The 24,484-nt window shown below is 29.0% G+C and overlaps 1 protein-coding gene and 1 long non-coding RNA gene across 9 annotated transcripts in view; one reads left to right on the forward strand and one right to left on the reverse strand.

Annotated features, from left to right (window-relative positions):
• The window catches only part of LOC107446420 (uncharacterized), a 47,840-nt gene extending 35,646 nt beyond the window's left edge, over window positions 1-12,194 (forward strand). Inside the window, exons 2-3 of the long non-coding RNA XR_011637248.1 lie at window positions 6,725-6,854; window positions 11,324-12,194. This is a non-coding gene — a long non-coding RNA (uncharacterized lncRNA). The remainder of the gene's footprint in view (window positions 1-6,724; window positions 6,855-11,323) is intronic.
• Window positions 11,152-24,484, reverse strand: part of LOC107457581 (asparagine--tRNA ligase) — a 28,507-nt gene continuing 15,174 nt past the window's right edge. For 5 of the 8 annotated variants that reach the window (XM_043039010.2, XM_043039009.2, XM_043039014.2 and 2 more), the window contains 9 exons: window positions 21,959-22,045; window positions 18,624-18,680; window positions 17,945-18,100; window positions 17,265-17,386; window positions 17,044-17,179; window positions 15,846-16,007; window positions 15,554-15,637; window positions 12,590-12,721; window positions 11,152-11,483 (listed from right to left, as the gene is read on the reverse strand). In XM_043039010.2, coding sequence (XP_042894944.1) covers window positions 11,352-11,483; window positions 12,590-12,721; window positions 15,554-15,637; window positions 15,846-16,007; window positions 17,044-17,179; window positions 17,265-17,386; window positions 17,945-18,100; window positions 18,624-18,680; window positions 21,959-22,045 — 1,068 coding nt within the window. In that variant the 3' untranslated portion in view covers window positions 11,152-11,351. Of the gene's footprint in view, window positions 11,484-12,589; window positions 12,722-13,662; window positions 13,747-13,924; window positions 14,087-15,553; window positions 15,638-15,845; window positions 16,008-17,043; window positions 17,180-17,264; window positions 17,387-17,944; window positions 18,101-18,623; window positions 18,681-21,958; window positions 22,046-24,484 lie in introns of all 8 variants that reach the window. The other 3 variants (XM_071183259.1, XM_043039011.2, XM_071183260.1) reach the window with 1 other exon arrangement.

A 24,484-nucleotide genomic window follows, 5' to 3' on the forward strand; every position in this document is an offset into this window, starting at 1 on the left:
TTTATTTCGATAAGAAACTATTACCAAAATTAAGTGAATATAGTCAAAAATAGTAAGGCGATGTTTTACTTTCCTTCTAAGTGTACCATTTTTACGTTAATTTTCTTTTTAATGGATAGCTTTTTTTTTTGCTTTACTAAACTTTTTTAGGTGTCTTTGAGCCGCGATGGCTCAGGGGATAGAGCGTTCGCCTTCCAATGAGGTGAACCGGGTTCGTATTCCACCCAATGAGGTGAGCCTNATCCTCAGTGGTAGACGGATCATGGGTTAGAGTCCCCTTGCCGTCAGGCTAACCGTGGGAGGTTCTCGTGGTCTTCGTCTCCATGTAACGCAAATGCGAGTTAGATCCATCAAAAATTCCTCCACGAAGGCAAAATTTCTCCCAATACTCGATCCAGGAGTTCCCTTGTTTTCTGGATTGGGTTCAAAATTACAAGGCTACGGAGTTGAACATTAGTAGTCGTAAACCTATAAAATTGGGTCGGCTGTTCAACGACGGTTATAAAACAAAATAAGGTGTCATTGACTTCAATAACAACTTGGCAATTTTTTTACGTTTCTCTTAAACGAATTATTACTATTTTTTTAAAAATTAATTTTGTGCTTAAGCATTTTTTATTTCAAGTACTGCCGACTTTTAATTATTTAGTTTTATAGAAGCATCTTTTTAAAGTATAACCATGAACTAAATAAACACATAGTTTATGCTTTCGAAATACTGAGCAGCTGGCGCTATAAGCCTATGCTACCATGTTTACGTTGATCATGAGTTTAACTGAAATAACGAATAAAAGAAAAAAAAATACTACAGAACATAAAATAAACTTTTTTTAAATAGAGCTATAAGCTAGAAAACAGCATTAGTGGGGAAAAAACAGAATCTTCTATGGTTTTATTTTAATCATTGGCTAGATAAACCAATGAGAAAATTCTATTTTTCAAACGTCTTTCCTGGACTCTCTAATTGGATACCTGCAAGTGATGTCATCGTAAGTAAAACGCGGTATTTGTCGATTCAAAAGCCAATCAGATATTACACTTACGCGCAACGTAGCTTAAAGGTATCTTATTAAACTTGATTTAAATCCCATGGTTAGGCATAATCACTTCACTTCTTCTCGAATTGTAAGCAACCAATTGACATTTTTTTTAAACGATTTTTAGTATTGGGGGCTAAAATTGTCCTTTTAATCTAGAGTCCGAAGGCTAGCAAAAACGGTTCTTGAGTTATAAGAGAAACAACGCAGATAAAAATATGGCTGAACACAGCTGAAATAATTAAGAACAAAACAGGATTAAGATTATAAACCATTTAAAAACTAGTTTATTTTAGGGTGAAGCTTATAAGACAGAGTTAGGAAAGGATTTTACTCCGCACTTATATTAATTTGCGATTCACACATGCATAGTTTTGTGATGTAATTCTTAACTAGGTTTCTAAAATTATATACTGAAGGTCATTACAAAACACTATGCATGCTTTTTCTATAAGAAATATGGCAAATTAGGTCCCAAAATGTACGAAAAGGAATTAGTGTAGAAAATTTGCATTACATTAAGATTCATGATTTCCTATTTTACTAAAAAGGGGAAAAAAAAAGACTGTTTAAAGAAAAAATTTAATAAAGGTCGATATTTTGAAATTGTTTTCACTTTATTTTTAAATTTTGCTGAACGGAATAAAACAACACTTTTAAGGAAATAACTCTGCAAGTTATCGTTTGCATGTTTGGCAAAGTGCTGAAGAAAATTAGAACACAGCAATTTTCCAATACTCCAGACATAAGGAAGCAAAATCTTTCGAAAAATCGATTTTATTTTCATGGCATAGTACATTACAATATTAATCTAAACGATTAAAACTCATTCATTCATTTGTTTTGAATGTCAAAATTTACGCAGGTGCTGTCCAATTAAATCCAGAAAACTTCTTTAATTCTTACATTCACTAAGATTGCTACGAACTGCCTTATTTAATTCTTTTTAGGGGTTTATTGATCAATTTGTCTTCAGATATCTATTTAGAGTTTCTCATGAAGAAAAAGAAAATAAAGCTTTATCGAAGTTTCTTTTCATAGATTCGTTCTCTCCTAATAAATATATATCTTCAGACGATTTCACAAGATTCATTTTCGCTGAACGGAAGGAAGGTTTGGGTTATTTTATGTTCTTTAAGAGCTTTTGATTAAGCTTTTCTTAGGACTACACCATACTTATTTAATGTTGTATTGATTTGAATAATCAGGATATATTGTGCACGTTTAATAATTTTCTTTTGGAAAATTGAACATTAATGCATAATGCAAAGTGATTCAGTAGTACAGCGGTTACAAACTTGGACACATCATGAAGATCAAGAATTGTATACCAACCTCTTTTTGGAATTGTCTACGTATGCCGCTAGGGGAGCCATCCCATTATGAACTGACTGTTCCTGCCCACTTGGAATGGTACTTTTATTTAACCAAATATTTTTTTCCAATAATCATTGCCAAAAATTGCATTCAATAAACTCAGAACCAGCTTATATTTCAACTTAACTTTACATATAGTTCAATGATTTGGTGACTAACTTGTCAAGCTCGCAAAATCGTTAATTTATGCTAGAACAGATATTTACTGGGTGTATTTGAAGGCGATTTTTGTAAACATCAAATTAACACAACTTAATATAATAAAATGAAGATAGTGCCTTTGTGTCTCGCTCATAACTTCAGAACCGTTTATGCTAATCTTGAAATTTATGAATAGCGGGTGCAAGAAGCAATTTTTACCATCCGTCCTTAGAATCATTCAAAAAATTAATTTTTCTCCTTTGTTTAAGATAAGGTGTTATAAATTGATCTGTAGACTATTTTTTTTTTAATACTTAAGGAGTCTAGAGCTGGGGTTTCCAACTTACATGAGGCCGGGGGGAGCAATTAAAAACACCTGTCAAATGGCGGGTGGCAACTTTATCAAAATTTTATATAGGACTCTTTCATGTTTGAAGGAACATAAATATTACAGTCAGGTTTTTATCAAGTTGTACAAAACAAAAGTATTGAATTACAAATTAAAATAAGATTTTTAAAAATATTTAATTGCATATTAAAAAATTCTGGCTACAGTAACTTTAATGTGCACCTATGTATTAAACAATTAATGTGCAACAGATATAAAATTGTTAAGATATAAAACTTAAAGTAATTAAAACCCATATAGATTTTTTACGAAAATTGTCCTCAAAAAAGAGACAACTAATATATTTTAGTTAGTGGGCCGGTTGCAGCCTGTGGGCCGCCAGTTGGTAACCACTGGTCTAGAGGGTATTTCCTAACAAAAGTTTCGATTCTTAAAACAAAATATATGCTATGACCTGTTTTATTAGAAATAATTTGACTGAATTGCGGCGACATCGTCGCAGAATATTAGAGTTTTTGCCGAAAGATTTTTACTTGGGAAAGGAAAAATTTTAGTTTTCCTTTCTGCATAATTTTTCGAAAAATAATTTTTTTTTCTTCTGCAGAATTTTTTTTACAAAGATGTCTTTCTTGCGAATCAGAGAGGAAAGAAATAATCATGATTTTTCTATTCTCATTTGAGATTTTAAAAAAAATCTGTAATAACTAGCTTCAGCTAGAATTTCAAATTAATAATATAAAATAAAAAATTCAGAAATCGCGAAAATTTAAAGCTGTTCGGTCTAGAAATGATGTTCTTTCTTAATTTTTTTTCTTTAAAGAACACCATATTTTACATACACTTATTTGAGTTTCTCTTTTTAAAAGAATCGTATTCAAGTGATTCGTGATCTTTATTTTGGGAGTTACAGCATGGATTTTACAATTTTTAATTTATGTATGAATTTAAATTCAATATCGTTTAATTTATTTACGAATTTTAATTTGTGTAATGATTTATAAAATTTGAAATTGCATTTTTCCGCCTGTAAAATGCGAGAATATCGCCTATAATATTAGGATTAAAAAAATATTACTTTTACAGTTATAAAATTCTATTCCATACTTTCTTCCGTAAACACAACCTTTCTGTTACTTTAAATTAGTAATTGTTATAATTAAATGTATCTTAAAGCAAAATATTACTGCCAGGGAAGTTTGTCGCAGAAATTACGAAAAATTCTGTCACAGGCTTTGACACTAAATATAAGACAGTACTGAAAAAAAATTTTTTTTCTTCCAAGTTACGAAAAAAAAATGACTGTAACCGACACACCCATTTTCTAAATTGGAATTGTCTGCGAACTCTTTTAAGTTATTCATTCAAAAAGTTTTGTTTTTAAATCTGTTCTAAATTGGAATCGTCTACGAATTTCTCCATTGCTTAAATTCGAACTAGCACTTTGATCAAAAAATATATAAAATATTTACCAATATTAAAGTAAAATTAAAAAAAATCATAATCATTTCTTTTTTCAATTAAAAGTAATATTTTTCATTTCTTTGACCCAGTGTGGTTTTAAGAAGAACATATCTGACTGCTCATTAAAAGTTGTTTGAAGTGATTAATGAGTTTTATGACTTACATCGCGCCCAAGACGTATCTTTATCATAGTTTTTCTATTCTTTAAATTTAAGTTTCAAAAGTTCATTGCTTTGTTTCAAAAAATTGTTCGATTTTAAATAATGTCTGTACTTATGTTAAAATCATATAGAAAATTCAGAATCCTAAGTTAAATTTTAGACAAATTATGGAAAGTCAAAAAAGTTTCACATTGATGGGTTCTCGATAAAATCAAAACCCCTAAACTCTTTAAAAAATAACAACAGTGATTAATAGCTTTTACATCTGTTAAATTAAAAACGTAATTTATTTAATTACAAAAAAAAACAATAAATCACAGTGAACAATCGACCCAATTCTAACTATCAATGTTCAAATAGGTAGCTTGTAATTCTGAACTCAACCCAGAAGACAAAGGAACTCTAAGCATTGGGACGAACTAGTCTTTGTGGAAGACTTTTTATAAAACTTACACGTTCCGTTGAGAGGGAATTCTCTCACGGTTAGCCCGGCGGCAAGAGGATTCTTACCCATTACCCGTCTACCAGTGAGGTTATTTTACTTCAGTCTGGTGGTCGGCGCGAGCCAGTTTATCTCAATTAGCCACCGCTGAGATTCGAACCAGGGACACCTCAGCTGGAGGTGAACGCTCTATCCTCTGCGCCACTGTGGCTCCGACGTAATTTATTGTACCTTTTTTATTATTCTTTACATCAGATGAGCTCAAGGATCATGAATGGCATGTGAAGGCCATGCCACAGAATTAGAATTTTCTGAAACCACGTGTTTATTTGCTTATAGTTACGCTGCAGGAGCTTGTTTTTGTAAAAATAAATTAATAATTAAGTATAAGAAAAAAATTAAGTTGGGCACAAAAAAAGTAAAATAAATTGTAGGTATTTTACTTCCGTACCGCAACAGCTGCATAATGGTTTATTGGCGAAGGATGAACCGAAGACATGCCATCGTAATTTTGATCCTCTGAAGAAGGGATGATTCCTCTGCTTTGGTAACACGACGACCTAAGCGCGAAGTCGAGCATTTAACGGTAAAACAGTTCAACAAGGACTGATACTGCACATCCTGGGTCCCTCCGCAGGCTGGCTCTAAGTGGTTAACCCACCCGCTTATTCTGACCAAGGCCAGTGATGCTCGACTTCGTTGTTCTACTGGGACTAATGCGGGACGTAAAATAAATGAAAAAAAAAATTGCTACTTTTAAGAATCTTGAGCAGGGCTCGAAAAACCGCCCGTCCTCGGCGGTCAAAAATTTTCCGCGGACAACTAATTTCTCGAATCAGACGTCCGCGCGGACGGGCATTTTCCCGTTAATGTTCGGGATACACTTTCAATTTTTGTTATCTTACAAGAGTCTAGCGCCTCACTTCTAAAATGACCCTCTAATCTAGAAATCCCGTACAGCAACATACTGCGCATGGTGGATTGATGTTTTTTCCGTCTGGGAGTACTGGAGCAGTTGAAAGGGACTTTTCAGCAATGAACTTACAAAAAAACACATTACGTAAGCGTTAAACGCAATTATGAACATCCACCTAAATGGAAAACTCCTTTCGGATTTCTGTGCAGAAACCTCTGTAAATCATAGGCTTGATTGTGGAACTGGCAAACGTCATATTTGATTCATTTAAAAAACGCAGTACCCTCGGATAAATTGACATTCCAGATAACTTGACCTTTGTCATTTAAATTATTTCATAAAAGAAATACTAGGTTTTACTATTAGTAACCTAGAATTTCTTTTTTTACTGTATAATGTAATCCTAGTAGCTACTAAATCATTGTGTAATTTATATAAATGTTTGTAATAAATAAGAAAAAGTAACATTTTTATTTATTTAGAAGCGACGGGTCCGTTGTTGGACAAGTCGTCCTCAGGGACGGGTAAAATTTCAGAGTTTTTTCGAGCCCTGATCTTGAGTCAACCGCGATCAATAGCAGTCTTTTTGGAGTCGATTGATACTAATTAAAGTTAAGCTCTATTTTGATAAAGTGAATGTGTTTTGCTAATCTAATAATGGAAAAACATGGAAATGGAATGATCTCATGGAAAAACAACGAAAAATTAATAAATAATAAAGAAATTGAATTATTTTAGCATTATCAATTGTTTCAGTATTATATGCCTTTCAATTTTGTATATAATAACGTTATGCTGATTAATAATGAGTTATTGATTATTAACTTTTTTTTCTTCCAGTACCAAGAACTGTCGGCTTGTTCATTCAGCTCCTCTCAGTGCTCAAAGACATTTCCAGATATGAGTTGCTTTCGTAATTCTAAATCCTTATGAAGATAATAGATATCGCCTTCATTTTCTGCGTCTTAAGGTAAGATTTTCAATGTGATTTTATTTTAATTTCAAGCATAGGTCTACAATTAAACTTTGAGGGTTCAAGCATTAATAAGAGGGATGAGAGCTCGGGAATTTAATTGCCGAAAAATTGCTTTTGGTAATGATATCACAATAATTTCCCTCTTTGTATAGTTTTCCATCATAGAGTTCAGATTAAAATCTCGAAAAATAGTCGAAATTTGCGCTGACAGTAAATTATTTTTTGGTGATAATATCACGATACATTGTTGGTAGTGATCTGGCAATGTTTGAAACCTGCAAAATATGATTATAGCACTCGGAGAGTTGTTGAAATTTCGATTACAAGATTAAATTATGATACACACAAAAACAAGTTACGTACTGAAAAAAAAAAACAAAAAAACTAGCGTTAAATGTATATATTAAAATGACCCTTTCAGCATATCAAATTCCAATTCTGTAGTTGCATTTCTGCTGGCTGCAAAGTGATCCACGTTGTATTTTGCACAACAAAAATTACAGCTAATAATTATCAAACTAATAATTGATTGTTTTAATTTTTTTTTATTCCATCGTACTCTCTGTACATATTTTTACACACGTTCGAAGTTTTAAGTCTCACAGTTTTTGTGCAGCAAAACAAAGTGCTATGTTAACTTAAATACCCGATATTTATTCTGCACTAAAGTACTAACTATTAAATTCTACTTATACGATTTAGCTATTTTTTTCTTATTTTCTCAAAAAGAATGCAATATTTTACAATATTTCTTAAATGCAGTTACATCTTTTTACCGTTTAAAAAAAGTAACCTTGGCAGGAAAGAGTGTGATGCATTTTCAATGAAAAGGGTTTCCCATTCGCCAATCTTTGTAACAAAAGGAAAAATAAAAACACATTGAAATAAACAATGCTAACACTGACCATTAGAGATTTTAGATTATTTATTGCAACAGGGTGAAAAAAGTGTGAAGCAACATTAGGAACAAATATCATAACTTCTTCCGCTTTTTACAGGTTTTTCTCATGTTTATGAAGTAGTCGGAAAATACATTTGTTTCCAATTTATTTTGATTGAACAAATGATAACTTTTAAAATGCATTTCTTCCACTTTCAAATTTCTGATTTTGCTTTATTAACAGAAGCAGTGATATGTTTTCGGTTTAAGACAGTAACCTTTGCAGGAAAGAGAGCTACAAACCTTCAATGAAAAGGGTTTCCCATTCGTCAACCTCTGTAACAAGAGGAAAAATAAAAAGACATTGTAATAAAAAATGCAAACTACTGACTATTAGAAATTTTAGATTATTTATTTCAACACGGCGTAAAATGTGTGAAGCAATATCAGAAACAACTAGCATACTTGACAACTTTTTCCGCTTTTGACAGATTTTTCTGTGAAAATGGTAGGAAAATTCATTCTTTTGCAATTTATTTTGATTGAATAAATTTTATTCACAGTGTTTTTTACCACTGCTATAAATAATTATTTTAAACAAACATACCTGATATACCTAGACCTGATAATCTCACAGAAGTTAAATACAGTCCTAATTAATCAATTTAAGCTTAACTAATACTTTTCACTAAGACTTTCAATAATGCGGGAAGCTAGAATTTTCAGGTTGGCATGTATTAAATAAATAAACATGACGATGAGACATTGGGAGATGAAACAGGATGCTCATATAGCAAGGTAGCTCATGAAGCAATGATATGTGTGAATAGTCACAGAAATTACTCAAAGAAAGACAGAAAGTATCAAAATAACACGAATGGCAGGTGTTAATATACTCATAAATACAATTAAGAATCGAAACATTTTTGATGCACGTGCATAAAAGTACTTTAAGCGAAGCACTTAATGAATGAACACCAGGAACAAATAGAGAGACATGGAGATGAGCAATAGGGCGATGAAATAGACATAAACACAGCAAGCCATAATAAGCAATATAATGCATATGAATAGTACCACAAAAATTAATTAAAAGTAACATCAAATTAACAAATAATATGACTGGACTGGAGTTCTCATACATACATTTACAAATCAAAACAATTTCAACGCACTTAATCATAAAAAGAAACTGCACATGCATTACTGAAATATCAAGCCAAAATGAATGAAGTTTGACAATATAGAAGTTTGTTTCGTCACTTAGTGATTAGTTTCACAAATAGGTAAACATAATGGAATTTAGTTAGAGACACATATATAAATTTCATGCGGTTGATCCCTATTTATTCTGAGAGTAAGACTTTTTTGTACTTAAATGATAGCTTACTGGGTTGCCAATTGGGAAAAGTCGGGCCCAAGGAAAAATTCATGTTCTGTTTTATGATGGTTATCCTTATACAGATTTTTAATTAAATAATTCGATATTAAATTGTTTTTGTACAGACAGAGAACATATTAAACAAATAAATAGTGTTTATCTTTACATTACTAAAAAATAATTTTTGTGTTTATTTTTTTCTGATAATCGCAAGTTATGTAAAAAAATGGAAACACAAGCTTAGCCATTTTTCTATGCTTGCTTTATATGAATATTGTGTAATTTGAGTGACCTTCAGTTTTATTGTTAAATAATAAAAAATAAATCAATTTGGTTTAGAAAACGTTCAATGCATATACAAGAGAACAGACAAAGGGGCCACTTACTCCTTTAGGACGCAGTCTATCTTCATTCACAAAAGATGCAGTTAGTGTTGCCTGCACTTTTTTTGCAATAGCTAGATTTTTTTATCATTTTGACTTGAGATAATATAAATGATTGATTACTGTATATCTAATTGTATAAGTTGATCCCCTTATTTTAGATAACAAGATAGCAAACTTCTCATATGTCAGATGCATAAATCAACCACCGAAAAAAAAAACTGGCAATTTCTAAAATTAAGCGTTTTGGGATCAACACGGTAGCTGAAAGGAGTAAAAAATCTTACAAGGACAGGGAGTATCAGAGGTGCTCCTATAGACACGTGTTAAATGATATTAGACACTTGGGAAAATGTGGATTCAAACGTTATTGAATCAAACACAGATGATGTTCTGGAATTTTTAAATTTATAGCTTTATAGTATGTTTTAAAAGTTTTTATAGTATGTAATATTTTTTGAAATATTCTTGAATAAATTATCTTAAGTTTAGTTGTTCATAATTTTTATTTCTGAACATAAAAAAAAATTATGTCCAAGAATAATTTTATGCGATATTTTTAATTATTAATCTTTTTATTATTTAACCTAATTTTAAAAAATATCTTGAATGGTAAGATTAACAAATTTATACCTTACTTTAAACTTTGTAACTTTAAATGACAAGATTTGAAAGAGATTGAGCGTATGAGAAAAATATTTCCATAACGATGTAAAAATTTATATACCTTGTACTTCCAAAAATTTTTTCACTATTAAATAATGAAGAAATAAACATAAGTTATTTTTCCAAAAAACTATCTTCAAATAAGAGAGTTTCATAATCGGCTGAAAAACTTTGGAGCTATTTAAAATAAAAATAAAATAAAGTTATGCGAAATAAGGAAAATCACTATTAACAAAAAAGGAACCAAACTTTCAACTGCTTTCTTGATTTACCTTATTAACTTGATTGATTGTTACTGAACTTGAACCATACTTTCTAGGTTATGGCTTTCAGAATCGAAAATCAGAACCAGTAAAAAAATGTTCATTTGTCGAAAGTAGAATTTTCTGTTTGATTTTGTAACTTAAAATTTCAATTACACAAATAAATTAGTAATTTTAAAGTTAGCTCTTTGAATCATTAAGATCACTTCCTAGCACATCAGTATCATTAGATCATAAGTTGAAAAGGTATTCTGTTATTTTGGGCACTTTACATACTTATTAGCATATATTTTTTGTTAAATTAATATGCTTTATAAAACTTTTTCTTTAGGAATCATTCAAATTCCTTATTTAGAATGGCAACTTACCACTTTTGCTTCATTGACTGTATTGCTGCATAATGCATTTCTTAAAATATGTAATATAGATTTTTGCAAAATTTGACTGGTATAAATAAAATATCTCAAAATAATTATATAACTTTACATAAGTTAAATTTAGTAATTTATCTATCAAAAGACTTTCCATGTTTGCTTAATGAAATCTAGCTCTTTGAGGATCAGAAATAGAAATTTTAGAAGAACCAATGCTAATTCAAATAATCCACGCTAAAAAAGTGCTAAGTGTAGTTAAATATTATTCAACTGAATGATAATTTATATTTCAGTTTCTCACAATGAAAAAAAGGCAGAAGGCTGTAAGAATTTTCATACACAAATAAACCATAAAAAAGTTTATTGCTAATTAATAATGCAGAGAAAAAAGCAAAATGTATAAGTAACACTTTCTGTTATTATAAAGAAAATATCTCTGAAATCTAGAATGTGTATCATTAATTTATCACATTTAGTGAAGATGTTTTTTTAAAAAATAAATAATGTTGCATTTAGGAATGTCCAAGAGGGAGAGCAGAACAAATTACGGAGTGCATCGACCGACAAACCGAGGATAAAGACATGCATCTCGTATATGGAATCTGTTTAACAACCAAGTGAGATATCTTTCCAGACCAAGACCAAAACCACCATGAGGACAGCTGCCATATGTTCTCTGAAAAACAAAGTTACACTAAGGATTATTTCTTTTAATTTATTCTAAATAATAATATAATTAACAATATATAAGAGTCAAGGCTCATTAATATTTCTCTCAGTGTCAAAGCAAACAGCTAAAGACATTGTTAGCTAGCTAACAGCCAGTTTCGGTTTAACTTACATTAGAGAATGGATAAATATCAAGATTGATTTTTCAATTTAATATTTAGATTTAATTATTTATTTAAATTTTTATTACAAACATTTTGATGAAAATTTATAAAGAAAGTAACTAAATTTTTTTAATTAAAAATAATTCCTTTTATCAAATCGTTAATGTTTAAAAACTAAAGTTGATGAGATGTTTTTTGAAACACGAAAGTATTTTTTAAAAAATTTACCAGATTTAAAATCAGACCAAGTTTTGCTCTGTTAAATGAAGATTTCTGTTTATTTTTATACATCATAAATAATGAAAAATATGTTCTAATTTAATGCAATAGCATTTATGTTACATAAAATATGATTCAAAAATAAAGAAGGATAAAAAAAATCTAAGGAATATTTCAGTATTAATACTACTGAAATTACTCATTTGAATTACTTTTTTTTGAATTGTTTGGAGCATTAGATTTATCACATTCAAAAGAAGACTTTGTAATTTACATATGCTCAAATTGATTCCATTTCTTTGCAAATGTATAAAAATAAACATAGAAACAAATTATGTATGAATGATATAGGCTTATTATTTATTTGTTACAGTTTACATAAAAAGGTAAAATCCAGGATAAAGGTTAAAATGGTATGAGAGCCATCTAACCAATATTTCCCTTTATTGTATTTTTTATGGTAATAATTTCAATATCAGCGATATTGTGGGATTCACATTGCCTTAGAGCACCTAATTTATTAAATTGTGCTTAACGCTAACTTCAGGTTTGTTTTTTAAGTAGCTCATTTAAGTTGTTACCCATTTTGCTTCACTAACATTACTACTTTCCACATTTGACTTAATATTATAGTTGATAAAACAGAAGAATATGTTGTAAGTTCTTCTACAAATACTACACATGTCTCAACTTCAAGTACTAGAATATAAATAATAAATTAGATGATTACCTGGTCAATGTACCAGTAATAAGATTTAGGATCTATGCCAGCTGATTTGTAAGCCTCCATCATTTCATCTGGTTTCCATATCCTCATTGAACCTCCAATAATTTCTCCAACACCAGGCATAAGAACATCAACCTTTTATGTATGAACGTAATAAATTATAAACATTGCAGCAAAATAATTTCAATTGCTTTAAAATTGGAAAGATCAATTTCTGTGATTGATTGAATGTAGAAGTTTTATGGCACAAGATGTAAAGGAGGATATGCTGCGTCAAACAATTTGTTGAGTTAGATCTAATGGTAAATTGCACACAATAGTTTCTTTATCATAAAATAAACGAAGCTAATAAAATTGTTTATCTCAAGACACATATTATTTTTAAAAGTTTACAAAAGAAATGCGAAAATGTTAGGATGATGAATATCATCTAACAAATCCTTCATACATAAAATCATGCTATTGAAAAAGGTAAGACGATGTTGGCTAAAATGTGATGAACCGTAAGTAAAGCATTGCAAGAGTTGCATTTGGGAGGAGATTCTCCAAACAATAGATGAAGATGCGTGAGTCGAGTGTGGTCGATTCTGAGACGATTAAGCTTTACATCTGCATTACGTAAACGTAATACAGGTGAGGGGTCCATATATGGTTTGATGTTATAAAGTTTATTTTGGGTTTGAAGGTCCCAATGTTGTTGCCAAAGGGACAAGATGAGCTGTTGAACATGTAGTTTAATGTCTGAGAATGGTACAGATATTGTCAATTCAGTAGTTGCAGATTGTGCTGCAGAATCAGCCAACTCATTCCCTGGTATACCGACGTGACTCGGTAGTTAAAATTTCTGTGAACATGATATATAGAAAATTGGTGATATTTTATGCATACTTTGTGCATGATACAAAAGTATAAAAAAATGTATGCACTTTAAAAAAAAAGTTAAAAAAAATAATTAAGAAAGTTAATAAAACGTTCCCATGACCTCTTAAAAGGGTCATGGATACATTTAATAAGAAGGAAACATTTGATTGGAAAGAAACAAAAATATAAAATTTGAGGTATAAAAGTTTGCTTACAGATTCTGTAAGAGTTGGATCTTCAGGGCATTTGCTCATATAGAATGACTTAATTCCAGCAGGAAACCTACACAGCATAATAGGCTGCAACAGAAATGTTTAAGTCATTAATAATTTAAAGAACATTACTCATGGTTGATAATAGTGAAGAGAAAGATATATGTCTTCCAGAAAAAAGCAATTTTGTTCATCATCCATATTAATATTTAATGCAACATATATTAATATTAAAAAATGTTATAATAAAAACATTAGCTCTTACTTCATTTATTTGGTCAGTCATTTTTCTTTCAGGCATTTCAGGAATATCTTCCCCAAATTCATAAAAGGAACCATCTTCCTTTGTTATGTTGTGCTCCCGTAAATATTTGATAGCATCAGCATAGTTCATTCTACGAAGGGGCTTTTTAGGTGGTTTAAATTCCTATTTAGAAGTTAAAAAGTCATCTAAATAAACTAAAAACCTATGAACATTTCTTAAAAGAACTAAATAAATAATTATTTTTTTCTGGCAGCCACTCTTCAAAATAAACTGATAAGTCATTTTTTAAAATTTAAACACTAATAAATTTAATTCCATCTATTATAATATCTACTACTTAAGAACAAATTTCATATCATGTTAATGAATCATCAGTGGTGTCCTTATATATTTAATTTATTTAATAAAATGTATAAATGTACCATATTTTTCAATATCTAAGAATTCTCAAATTTTAAAAATAAAATTATTTTTTTTAACAGTTAACCAAACACATTAATAAGGGGTAAAATACCATTAAAAGTGTTGTGGTATAAAAAGACTAGGAAAAAGTGATGTACTGNACCTTTTATGTATGAACGTAATAAATTATAAACATTGCAGCAAAATAATTTCAATTGCTTTAAAATTGGAAAGATCAATTTCTGTGATTGATTGAATGTAGAAGTTTTATGGCACAAGATCCAAAGAAGGATATGCTGCATCAAACAATTTGTTGAGTTAGATCTAATGGTAAATTGCACACAATAGTTTCATTATCATAAAATAAACGAAGCTAATAAAATTGTTTATCTCAAGACACTTATTATTTTTAAAAGTTCGCAAAAATCAATAAAATTCGTAATTCTATAAAGTATACAGAAAAGGTAAAACGGTTCATGGGTAGGAAATAAGAGTGAATAAAATCAGATAAAACAGTTACATACAATATAAAATACCAATAGCTCGCAGAAATGCGAAAATGTTAGGATGATGAATATCATCTAACAAATCCTTCATACATAAAATCATGCTATTAAAAAAGGTAAGACGATGTTGGTTAAAACAAGGACAAATGGTTAAAATGTGATGAACCGTAAGTAAAGCATTGCAAGAGTTGCATTTGGGAGGAGATTCTCCAAACAATAGATGAAGATGTGTGAGTCGAGTGCAGCCGATCCTGAGACGATTAAGCTTTACATCTGCATTACGTAAACGTAATACAGGTGAGGGGTTTATATATGGTTTGATGTTATAAAGTTTATTTTGGGTTTGAAGGTCCCAATGTTGTTGCCAAAGGGACGAGATGAGCTGTTGAATATGTAGTTTAATGTCTGAGAATGGTACAGATATTGTCAATTCAGTATTTGCAGATCGTGCTGCAGAATCAGCCAACTCATTCCCTGGTAGTTAAATTTCTGTGAATATGATATATAGAAAATTGGTGATATTTTATGCATGATACAAAAGTATAAAAATTTAAAATAATGTATGCACTTCAGAAAAAAAGTTAAAAAAAAATAATTGAAAACAAAAAGTTAATAAAACGTTCCCATGACCTCTTAAAAGGATCATGGATACATTTAATAAGGAAACATTTGATTGGAAAGAAACAAAAATATAAAATTTGAGGCATAAAAGTTTGCTTACAGATTCGGTAAGAGTTGGATCTTCAGGACATTTGCTCATATAGAATGACTTAATTCCAGCAGGAAATCTACACAGCATAATAGGCTGCAACAGAAATGTTTAAGTCAGTAATACTTTAAAGAACATTACTCATGGTTGATAATAGTGAAGAGAAAGAAGTGTCAATATATGTCTTCCAATGCAAAAGCAATTTTGCATTGGAAAAAAGCAATTTTGTTCAACATCCATATTAATATTTCATGCAACATATATTAATATTTAAAAATGTTATAATAACAACATTAGCTCTTACTTCATTTATTTGGTCAGTCATTTTTCTTTCAGGCATTTCAGGAATATCTTCCCCAAATTCATAAAAGGAACCATCTTCCTTTGTTATGTTGTGCTCCCGTAAATATTTGATAGCATCAGCATAGTTCATTCTACGAAGGGGCTTTTTTGGTGGTTTAAATTCCTATTTAGAAGTTAAAAGAACTAAATAAATAATTATTTTTTCTGGCAGCCACTCTTCATAATAAACTGATAAGTCATTTTTTAAAATTTAAACACTAATAAATTTAATTCCATCTATTATAATATCTACTACTTAAGAACAAATTTCATATCATGTTAATGAATCATCAGTGGTGTCCTTATATATTTAATTTATTTAATAAAATGTATAAATGTACCATATTTTTCAATATCTAAGAATTCTCAAATTTTAAAAATAAAATTATTTTTTTTAACAGTTAACCAAACACATTAATAAGGGGTAAAATACCATTAAAAGTGTTGTGGTATAAAAAGACTAGGAAAAAGTGATGTACTGCAAAATATCAATTTAGCGTATACATTGGCACAGTGATAACGGCATTCTTTTCTCGCGATTGATCGGAATTCTGACTTAAGCAGGCGATTTAAGAAGACACATGTGATTGAACATCTGAGGATTATTGCCGACGCTGAATGCTGTTAATGTGCCTGGCGTAGACGATTTCGATTTTGTCCTGATGCAAAAATTATGTAGATTTAGTCTAGCTACAAAGACTATGTTTCATGATTTTCAATAGCAAGGTGAGAATCGGATCAGAAGTCACAGTTTTGTGCATGGAATCAGTGCCAGAATGTAGAATGCGACCTATTATTTTTTTATAAACTTTTTTTTTGTGGGATTATTCATTTCTTGAAGATTATTATCAGTGGGATTTCTATCACTTTGTGATCACGATGCATTATTTTGCCAGGAATTAATGTAAATTACTTCTATTTTGCAATCGTCATACATTATTTCATCACTATTCTTGTTGAGATTTGACAATGTCTCTTGCAAATTATTTTTAGAAGGACTTCTTTTACTTAGCAAGCAATGTGCATAATTTCGTTCTGAACTCAATCAATTTATGAAAAAATCTCAATTGTTTTTTGAACATTATTATATAATTAAGAATAGTTCTTTTAGAATTAAACAAAATCCAAATAAATTAAAAGAGCCATTTCAATACACTCACTGGATTGAATTCATAGACTAAATGTCCAATAGGTGACTTTAAAACTCTATCAACTACATCACAGATTATATTCTCTAAACGATCTAGAAGATCATCAAATGATATAAAAGGACATTCACCTTCTACGTGAGTATACCTGAAGAGAAAGAACATTTTGTCATTTAATTTTTTTCTCCAAATTATTTAATAAAGTAAACTTGGAACAAAGGATGAATACTTACTCAGCTACATGCCTCCTAGTTCTGGACTGTTCAGCTCTGTAAGACATAGCTATACAAAATACGTCGCCTAATGAAGGAATCACAGTTTCTAAATAGAGTTGTGAAGACTGTGTTAAATAAGCCTGAAATTATAGTAAAATTAAATGTAATCGATATTCAAAAGGAAAAATTTATAGCAATTATGTAGTATAATACGAACAAAAATCTTAGATCAATGTATGGCAATACTTTTCTTAAAAAAATAAAAATAGCTCAAATGAAAAATTAACCAGTATTCATTGATGGGATTTTAATCATTCAAAAACCAGTCTGCGTAAACAATGACAAATTTAAAAAAAAAAAAATAATGCAAGAAAAGTTACAAGAATAACACTTCCACAGGAAAAATACTTATTAAGTAATTAAAAATTAATAACTTTTCAAGCTTAAATATAGTTTTAATGTCTCCATTTACAAATACAAGAACAATCAAAATTTTACCACAGTATCTACCCATAGTTACCACTATTGTAGAAATATGTCTATTGCAATAGCAGGTGAAAATGCAAAATAGAAAAAATTTAATATATATACAATGGAATATGACTTTTTAAAACATTGATGAGTAACTATTAATATAAAAGCAATTAATATACTAGAAAAGATTTTTTTTTCTCAAACATAATACTCTAATGAAATACCTCTTCTCCAAAAAAGTCCAGTTTGAAAAGAGTTGAACCCCCTTCTACTTGAGTTTGGACCAATGTTGGGGGTGTAACTTCTACATAATTTTCGTGGAAAAAGTGTTGTCTAAAGCTCTCCAATAAGGTTGAGCGGACCTGCATGATTTTTGATAGCTACAAAAATAAAAGAAAACTTTGACATTAAAAAAAAAAATAAAATAATAATACATTCACATAACAGGTTTTTTACCCATTCTAAAAGAGAAAAGTTTAACATAAATACTTATTTATAGTTAATAAATTCTTACAATTCAAACAAAAGTATATTGTCGTTAATCAATCGTTAACACTCAATTAATAGTTAACGTCAATTGTTAACACTATCAATTAATAATTTAATTAACCCTTAGTATATTAAGAACAAAATCAAAGGCTTAATTTACAAAGTATATGTGTAAAACATTTCAACAATTTTTTAATGAATAGAAATTACTTTAAGCTTTTTCACCTGTCTTCAATAACGAAAATATGCTTTAAAGTTAATACATATTATTGGTATAAATCTTTTTCGATATCAATTTTTTATTAACTCTTTTTTAAAATTCTATTATTGTTAGAAATGATTCAGATATTTTTTTTATTTAGAAATGGAAACTAAACAATAAAAAAAAAAAAATCATTAAAGAAGAAAACCTACAGTCTCTCCACGAAGCATTAGATGGCGATTGTCTAATTGCACATCAACATGAGATTCCTATTTAGAGAAGGAAAAATAAAATTATTTAAATAATAATAATAAATGATAGTAATTAAAAAAAAAAGGTGTTAGATCCTTAAAATGAACACAAAGTTAATATTTTTTATTTTAAAAACAAATTAACACATAGTAAATATTTTATATTTCTAAATAAAGTAATTACCATTTAAAAATAGGTAATTATTTTTTTGTCTAATTGCGCATCAACATGAGATTCCTGTTTAGAGAAAGAAAAAGAAAATTTAAATTATTTTAAAGAATAATAACAATAAATGATTATAATTGTAGAAAATGTTTGAGGTCTTTAAAATTAACACAGAGTAAATAGTTTATATTTTTAAAAAAAAAGTATTTACTTGAATAGTTATACAAAAAATTTGTTTTAGGTCATAATATATATGAAACTTTTGACTCTTGTTTTCCTTCATGTAAATTAAATACAGTACAAATTTAGAAATTTAAATATGCATGTAATTAATGTAGTTAAACTTCTTTTTTTATTTAAAAAATTATAACAAATATTTTTTCCCTCAGATTATACACTATAATAAAAAGGTGATTCAAATATATTATTAGCTTAAAAAGTAAATGCATAATTTGGTTGTATTGAAAAATCGGAAAAAACATATATCTTTACAAAAACGTGTATGCAAAAGAGCCTTTATTTGATGGTTCAGACATTTACAATTTTTGATAATTATTTAACTGGAAACAAACGTTTTTAAATTAAATAATGTTTCAAACAAAGTAGAATGTGCAAAAAAAGTGGTTACCCAAAATAACTTCTTTACCTAATGTTCAGATTTTCAATTACCAGGACTAAATCTGGGAAATATAGTTTCAACAGTTTAGAGAAGAGAGCAGTCAAAAGTTTGGACTCCTTAATGTTAAAGTCACTTTTTACATTTTTTGCTATAACTCGATAAATTTGTAAGTGCATCAAAATTTTTTTTGCACCACAGCTAAAAAATTTGTTTATCCTAAAATAATTCCATTATCGAAATATTTTTTAATAGCTGTCCATTATTTTTATTAATTATTTAATAATAGAGAAAAAAATTTATTGTCAAGGATATGAAAAATTAGTCAAATAGATCCCGCAAAATCAAATTGTAAATGTACAACTTATTTAAAATTGGTTAACTTAGAAACTATTTAAACGATTTGGTTGATTATAAGCTACCCTGAAAGTTCATTTTCTGTGAGAACTGTGCATGTTTAATATTATCTGTCATCTAATTTTTAAACATGAATTTATAAACTAAAAGCTACTTTTTATAAATTTAACAAAGTTTCTTTGTACTTTTTAGACAATAATAATGAAATTAGACAGAATCATTTAATAATAAAACACATCTTTAGGACATCATTTGTAATAAGAAAAAAAATAGTGCAAAGATTTAAAGGCTCACTCCTTCCTAAAGGAAGAAATGAGTATTTAAATTCAATTCAAAAAGTTAAATTAAAAAAAATTGGCACAGTAACTAGTTTATATCGATTTAAGTTATCAAATATAAAGTTTTGAGTTGTCAATTAGAAAATCAGGGGTCTGTTAAACTTCAGACATTTTGAGAAAGGTCCTATTTTGTAAAATTGTGAAAAAACTACTCATAATTTGTGAATATAAAATGAGCGTTAAGTCACATTCATTCAACCAGGGTCCTGCTTTTGTGAATTTGCAAATAGAGTCCTTTTGTTGCAAAAATTGCTAAAAACCTTTGCAAAAAGTTTTTAAATTGTAAATAGATACAAGATTCTACTCAACAATTGCTGCTACTAAATTCGAGCTGCAATTTACAAGTATTTGTTATTTATTCTATACTGCTTGTCAGTCGTAACCTTTTACAAAAGAAATAACGCAAAATTCTACAAAAACTAATTCACCATTTTATTATTCTTTTTCATCCATTTTTCAAAAACCAAAACAAAACAAAAAATCATATCTATAATATCAAGCTTTTAGCTCGCAACATCAGAAAATGCGTGTTATTACATCACGTGACCCTGACAACATTCCCCCNAAATTCGAGCTGCAATTTACAAGTATTTGTTATTTAGTCTATACTGCTCAACACAGAAAATTCATTTCAGATGAATAATGGAAACAAAATCACTCACATTTTTAATAATTTCAATCGACATATTTTAAATAACACAACTTAGTTATGTATCACTTTTAATGTGTTGCGCATTTGGTTGTTTATCAATGTGTTGCGCATCTTAAATTTATAATATTTTATTTATAAAAAAATATCATTTAATATCAATAAGAATGTGCACGCAATATTTGTAAACATAGAAATATTTTCTTAGAATACTACATTTGGAATTTAAACTTAGAAAAACTTAGTTCGTTTCAAACCGCCCCCCCCCCCGGGGAAGAGTTTGCTCAATTAACAGAACAATAATGAAGATAAACAAATTTGTGAAGGGTTCGTCTTCATGAAAACATATTTTGTCAAGGGTCCGTTAACAAACCCAAATTTCTTCTAAAGAGACCCCTGAAAATTATACATATTAAATATTTTTTTTAAAATTATTTTGTGTCATGGTAAATTAAGAAATGATAAGTGTTAGATTTTTATTTGCCAATTTGAAATTACCATTCACATTAGATTTCAATTTTTAAATAACATTTTTCTATTTCTGAGAAATCAATATTTTTTGAATATTTGTATCAATTTTTTAAGAAATCAGGGTAAAAATAACCTCTATTTATGACAAGACTATAAATTAAGAAACATTTCTAAAAGGGTAGTTATCATTAATTTTCTTAAGGATATTACATACACTAAATATGATAAAAAAAATGCATTTCTAAATATCATGCATTGAAAATGCATTCTTAATATTATTATAAATCGTTATTACTAAGCATCAACTTTAGCCCAAAAATTATTTTATACACAGGTAATACATAAATATTGCTAAGTTGAAGTTATGTCAGAAGGGAGGTAGTTTAATATATTAAATATACAAAATTAGAAAACAGTATGTTAAGATGAATAAGACATATGTTAATCATATCTGGCATTATGTGCAGTCATTGATCAAATGCTGTCATTCTTAGATAATCAATTATCTTCTACAATATACAAATGACAAAATTTCCTCATTTGCATAAGGGTGATTTCTAATGAAATGATAAATTTCTGTCATGTAGATGGGCTTGTGCTAAGGCCAGCATATTCTCTAGTGAAATAACAATACATTTTTCTTAAATAAAAATAATCATTTCAACAAAAAGAGAAAGTGCATTTGAAAAGAAATCATACTTCGTTTAACACAGCATCAATTCCACCAGCAGGGGCTTCTCCAACTAATTGCCAATAATCACACTGAAGTTCGTGACCTCCAGGTGCCTAAAAAAATAAGTCTGTTTAATTTTGTAAACTAAATTTTGTATTTAAATAACTTTTCAGTTTAAAGTTTAGGAGAGACATAAATCATAGACTTTAAGCATTTTTTTCTAAATGGATGAAATATGTGTATAGTTTTTCATCTAAATCATACATATGACTTTTTACTTTTAGATATTCTTGCACAAATTATTATTATTTTTAATATAAATGTGGTAAAGTTGAAAGAAATTTTAGATAAGGATCATCTTCTTTTGATTATTCCAACAGAACCCACATATTTTGAATAAAATTTATTAGAAGATCTAATTATAAACTTACCTAATAATTCAATCTTCTAATTTTATCTGAATTTATTACATTGATATAGAACAAAGCAAATATAAATATTAATGAAAAATTAAAATAGGGTTAGCAAATGGAAGTCAGGCAAGTTATCAAGAAATTAGAAGCTAGATAAAGAAATGGGAATATGATACCACCACAACTTCATTTTAATTTAGATCTGATTACGGAAATTTAAATTTTTTAAACTAGTTTTTCTTATATTTTTATCATTAATTACATAAATTGATCACATTTTAAAACAGCTTAACAGGGTTCATGCTCTACTTTAGAAATAAAATTCAAGTACTTTTCAAGGACTTTTTAAGACTTATTATAAAATTCTCAAGGACTTAAATTTTAGTAAAAGATAGACTAAAATTTTACATTTTAAACTAAAATGTTTTGACGATAATAGTAAGTTGACGATAAATGTTAGACGATAATAGCCGTACTGAAAAATAAGACTTCCATTGCTCTCTTGATTTCGGAAAGTGATCAAGTATAAAAAAAGCAAGGGTGATTAGCATCAAGTCAATAATAAATTTTATGATTCATAAAAACGTCAGATTGGAATTTTGCACAAGGCCTATTTTAAGCTAGGTATACAACCTCTGAATAAGCAAAAATTCGGGCAGGACGGGGGGCGGATGTTCTATATAATACTGTGATATCAATTAGATATTTAATAACAACTCTGCCGGGAGATTTTTATTTAATATTTAAAGTGGCAGAAGCATTTAGTCAGAGAAATTTAAATTGTTCCTTAATATAATTTTGAAATTTTGACCACCTTTCTATTAAAGAAAATTAATCAATTATTGGATGTTGCGGCTTAATTATCATTTTAAATTTATTACGGGTCAACCATTTTAAATTAAATCAGTTGCCAACTTTCACCTCAATATCTTCTGATAGATTCTTACTAACAATTTTGGTCACTTTGACTGTTTTAATTAACCACTCATACTTGAATTAATTTTTTTCAGTAGCATCGATCATACGCACTTGACATGGTCACATGAACACGAATCGTAACAATAAGTTTTCAAATAGAGTATAAATACGAAAATCAATGTTTGATATTACAACATGGATGTTTGATGTTGCAAAATGCGTGAATACGAATAGCGACACTGGATTTTAAACTTGCGGAAAAACTAATCGCGATGTTGGGGTTTAAAAACGCTTAGGAACAATTCGCGATAGTAGATTTTTAAATTGCTTTAATGGGAATTGCAAGTACAATTTTTGAATCATGCGAAAACGAATCGCAACACATAGCTATTAAATCAGTTTAATACGAAGATCGATGATTGATATTAAAATTGCCTGAATCAGAATAGAGATTTTGTCAGAATCTGGCACAGTTCCCAATATTTAAAATTCCTAAAATCAGCCAAACATTCATAAAATCCTAAAATCAAACAGTACGTGTCATAATCTGAAAGGCGGGAAAGTCATTCTCTCACACTTACGTGTGTCAAAAAGTTAAACACAGAAATGCTGGAAATCGGGCTGTTTTCCTGAGTTTTCGATACTTTTCAAGGTCATTTTGAATTTTTCAAGGATTTAATATAATTTTCAAGTACTTCTAGGGGCCCTTGAAAATCAAAATGAAATTCAAGTACTTTTCAAGGTTTTTTCAAGGCCGCGGGAACCCTGGCTTAAGTGTATAGTATTAACTTTACTTTCTGAAAAGTACTTAGACTTGCCAACATTGGAGAAATAAAATAATGGAGATGTTACGAGGGACATATTTTAGGCTACGAGTGAAGCTTCAATACATCATTGTAAATTGGAAATAATATTTAGAGAAGTAAAAAATATGGATATAAATCTAATCTTATTATATATAAATACTTAACCATTATTTATAATTACTTAAACTATTAACACTCAACATACTGCAGTACTGACAATAGCATTATCTGTAGAGGAATAAGAAGTATTTTCGGCATCAGGGGATATTTTCTTGCCAAATTTTTAAATTTTTTCAACAAATACGGAGAACTTTGAGAATATATGAGTACACAGGAGATAGTTGTAAAATACAGGAGTCTTTGTTAAAAAACAGGAGACTTGACAGGTATGTCAGCATTTAAGCTGTTCATGTGG

Source organism: Parasteatoda tepidariorum, chromosome 7 (genome assembly GCF_043381705.1).
Source record: "Parasteatoda tepidariorum isolate YZ-2023 chromosome 7, CAS_Ptep_4.0, whole genome shotgun sequence".
NCBI lineage: Eukaryota > Metazoa > Arthropoda > Arachnida > Araneae > Theridiidae > Parasteatoda > Parasteatoda tepidariorum.